The 3,404-nt window shown below is 33.7% G+C and overlaps 1 protein-coding gene across 1 annotated transcript; it reads left to right on the top strand.

Annotated features, from left to right (window-relative positions):
- The first annotated feature begins 577 nt into the window (after positions 1 to 577).
- LOC132273095 (uncharacterized) lies at positions 578 to 976 on the top strand. The gene has a single exon (XM_059774127.1). The coding sequence runs from the start codon at positions 578 to 580 to the stop codon at positions 974 to 976; it is 399 nt and encodes a 132-aa protein (XP_059630110.1).
- The last annotated feature ends 2,428 nt before the right edge of the window (positions 977 to 3,404 follow it).

Genomic DNA, 3,404 nt, shown 5'->3' with positions numbered 1-3,404 from the left:
CGTGCTTAAGAGTCAAATGCTATGACGGTGATAGGAAGCAATTGCATACGACGGCTCTCGCAATATATCTCAACCTAACGCGGATCCAATTCAAGTCTTAATTAATTATGAGTCTATCCATAATTACCGACTATGAACAATTTATAATTACTATTTATATATCATACATTGATTGCCATCACATACATATATATAAATATTTCTCGTAATCACAGGGACACTATCAATTTCATAGTGAATCGAAACATAATACATTGAATTCACCAATTATATAAATCATAAATATTTCAGATATGTCAGGAACATATGTCACTATAATCCAGATAGGAATTTGCTATGCCAGGGCATATAAATCCCAACACCTTCACCAAATGGGAAATTCACAATTGCTTCTACACTTAAAACCATCAATCAGAACTTGCCTTGTCAGCTCTGGTCTCATCTGGTTTGGTCCAAGCTCTCAATTCCTAAACATTCATTTACACTTTGGGTTGCAATCCAGAATCGCCTGCCAACTCTCAATAGAAGATGTGTAGCCTACCTTAATACCACCATTTGCCTCTTATGCAACAATGACATGGAATCACACAACCATCTCTTCTTCAGCTGTCCCTATGTTAAACCCTTGTGGAACTTTCTGCAAGCACGTTGTGGGTTCTACATCTTGCCCTCAAATTGGTCTGAATTAGTACATTGGGCTGCTCATCACTGGCGAGGCAACAATCAAGCTCAGTGTAATTCTGTATCCAAATTTGCTCTCTCTTCTCTGGTTTATAATGTGTGGACTGAACGAAACAAGAGGCTTTTCAAGAAGAAGAGGCTATCAGCTAATTCACTACTTCATATGACATTAGAACCTGTTCGATTGAAGCTCATGTCCTCAACATTTACTGAATCAATCCACACCAGACGGCTTACTGTGGAATGGGATCTTCCATCCTGCGTTCTAAGGCCACCACCAGAGCCTCCAGATTGAGATCCTTCACAAGGAGATGTTCCTCCACTGCTATCATCTTTGTATGAATGTGTTTGATTACAACTGTTCTTGTTGCCTGTGGGCTGAGTTAGTTCTTATTTGCTTTTGGGCCTTGTGGCTTCTCTTGAGCCTTGTTTTGGTTTCGGGTTAGCCGTGGCTAACTTGTCAATCCTGTATCATTTCGTCATTTAATCTATTCGCATCTTACTTTTCAAAAAAAAAAAGAAAGACAGCAATTTTAAAATTGTGATGAGATGTTGTTGTGTTTGCAATCTGATATATGTAAAAATGATGGAACATGATGATGTTATGTAATATAATATGTGATCATCTTTCTTTAAAAAGCATAGCATTTTTACTCTTTGGATTTTATAATTACTTTGTCAAACAGAATCAAAAGTGAGGTTCATCAGTTTTTTTACGAAATTCATTAAGGAGCCCAGTAGAATCAAAAGTAAGTGTTACCGTTCAAAAAATAAAATAAAATGATAAGTGTCATTTCTAAATTTCAAAATAAAAAATAAAAAAACTTAGCCTTTAATTTGTATTTTATATTAATGAATATATATGTGTAATTTTATCAGTGTGTGAAGTTCAATTAGAGTTACCTTTTGGGGGAAAAAAAGAAAAAAAGAGTTCAATTAAAATATTTTCCTTTTCCTGTAATAAATATATATATATGTGTGTGTGTGGGTGTGTACACGACCCAAAAAAAAAAAAAAAAATGTCTAGGTGGAGTCTATAAGTTGAACATGTACATGTAAATAACTTATCCATTATCTTGTTAGATAAGACATTAGGTTAGCCCGACGTGCCATGTCATTAATATTCAGCCAAAAAAAATTCATCATACATTCATTGAATATACAATCCCATCGATCATCTAATAAAAATTGCTCTCTACGAGATGATTTGTTAGATTTTTATTAGGAGTGATAATATGTGCTGTTCACCTGCACCTACTAGTCTTAGTGGTGACTAGGATGATGTAGATGCATTTGCCAATTTTAACAGATCTACTATGAGTGACTCACATGTATATATTGATTGAGTGTCTAAATAATCATATATACATGGTAGGATGAGATTTTTTTGGATTGTCATATGTTTCTGTTCATGCCGTGGGCCTTGTTTTGGTAGAACTGTACTCTTTGGGCTGCTTGGGCCAATCTGGCCTTGTAAATTTGTTATATATATATTTTTTGCTTAACCATTCTCCAAAAAAAAAAAAAAAATTTGCACTGCCTCTGGCATACCAAAACAACAAATGTGGTGATCTCAAATTGTAAATTGGAATATAATAAATATACTGACTAATTGTAATTATAATATAATGTATTATAATGAAATTATAGTTGTGAATTGTAATTTTAATGTAGTTGTTTCGTGAACTTTGGAGTGTTCTACCATGTATCTACTAATCTAAACCGAACCAAAATTTAAAAATTTTTCAATTTTAAAATTGGAATAGTTAGAAGAATCAGAACCGAAAAACCAATTCAATTCGATTTAGATCGGTTCTTCTATTCTAACATTTCTTTCTGCACCCCGAAGTGCATTTCCGTGACACAACTTCACATGGAATTGCATTTTAGCATCTGTTATCCCATTTATAACCATATATGTCATCACTTTGTTACGGTATTACTAGGGGTTGGATTTTTTTATTTTATTTGTATTTATTTATTTTTGGGTATGAATTTAGTACGCAAAAGGCCTTCTTTTGCTTGAAGTTTATAATTGAAGTTGGGGACAAAAACACCTTGAGGAGTGATCAGGTGTGAAACACGGACAGTCTTGACTATTGACACCTCGTAGAGTAGAATTTGAAAAAAAAAATAATAATAAATGTAAATAATCTACCAAATAATCTATATTGTAGATTAAATAATTTTGTAAAATTAATGTAAAAAATATATTATTTAAAATAAATGTAAAAAATAGATTATATACAATATATTATAAGGATGATGTATGTGATGACCTTGTGGGTGGGTGTGTCGTGGGCGGGTGCGAGAGATACTGACAGGCTACCACATTGACAGGCTGCCACATTGACGAGCTACAAGTGTACAGTCCCACATCACCTGGGTAGAAGAAAGGTGAAGTGTTTATATGTAAGTATGTCATCTCCAATTGGTATGAGGCATTTTGGGGTGAAACCAAGAGCAAAACCGTGCGGGCTCAGGTCCAAAGTGAAAAATATCATACCATGTAGTAGAGGAGGTCATTACAATACAGATGCATTTGTGATTAGGATGATAGTGACCATTACCCCTGAGATACTACTTAATTTCTCGTGAGGAGCGATGGAAGGAGTTAATAGTAATTATTTATAATTATTAATGGTAATTTGAGGGAAGGAGTTAATAGTAATTATATATAGTTATTATGGTAATTTTGTATAGAAAAATTAAAATTGATCCTC

This window comes from Cornus florida, unplaced genomic scaffold (assembly GCF_030987335.1).
Source record: "Cornus florida cultivar Cherokee Brave unplaced genomic scaffold, ASM3098733v1 CherokeeBrave_3.0.0_Hap2_Chr09, whole genome shotgun sequence".
Lineage (NCBI taxonomy): Eukaryota > Viridiplantae > Streptophyta > Magnoliopsida > Cornales > Cornaceae > Cornus > Cornus florida.
This window is presented reverse-complemented; position numbering and strand designations above follow the sequence as displayed.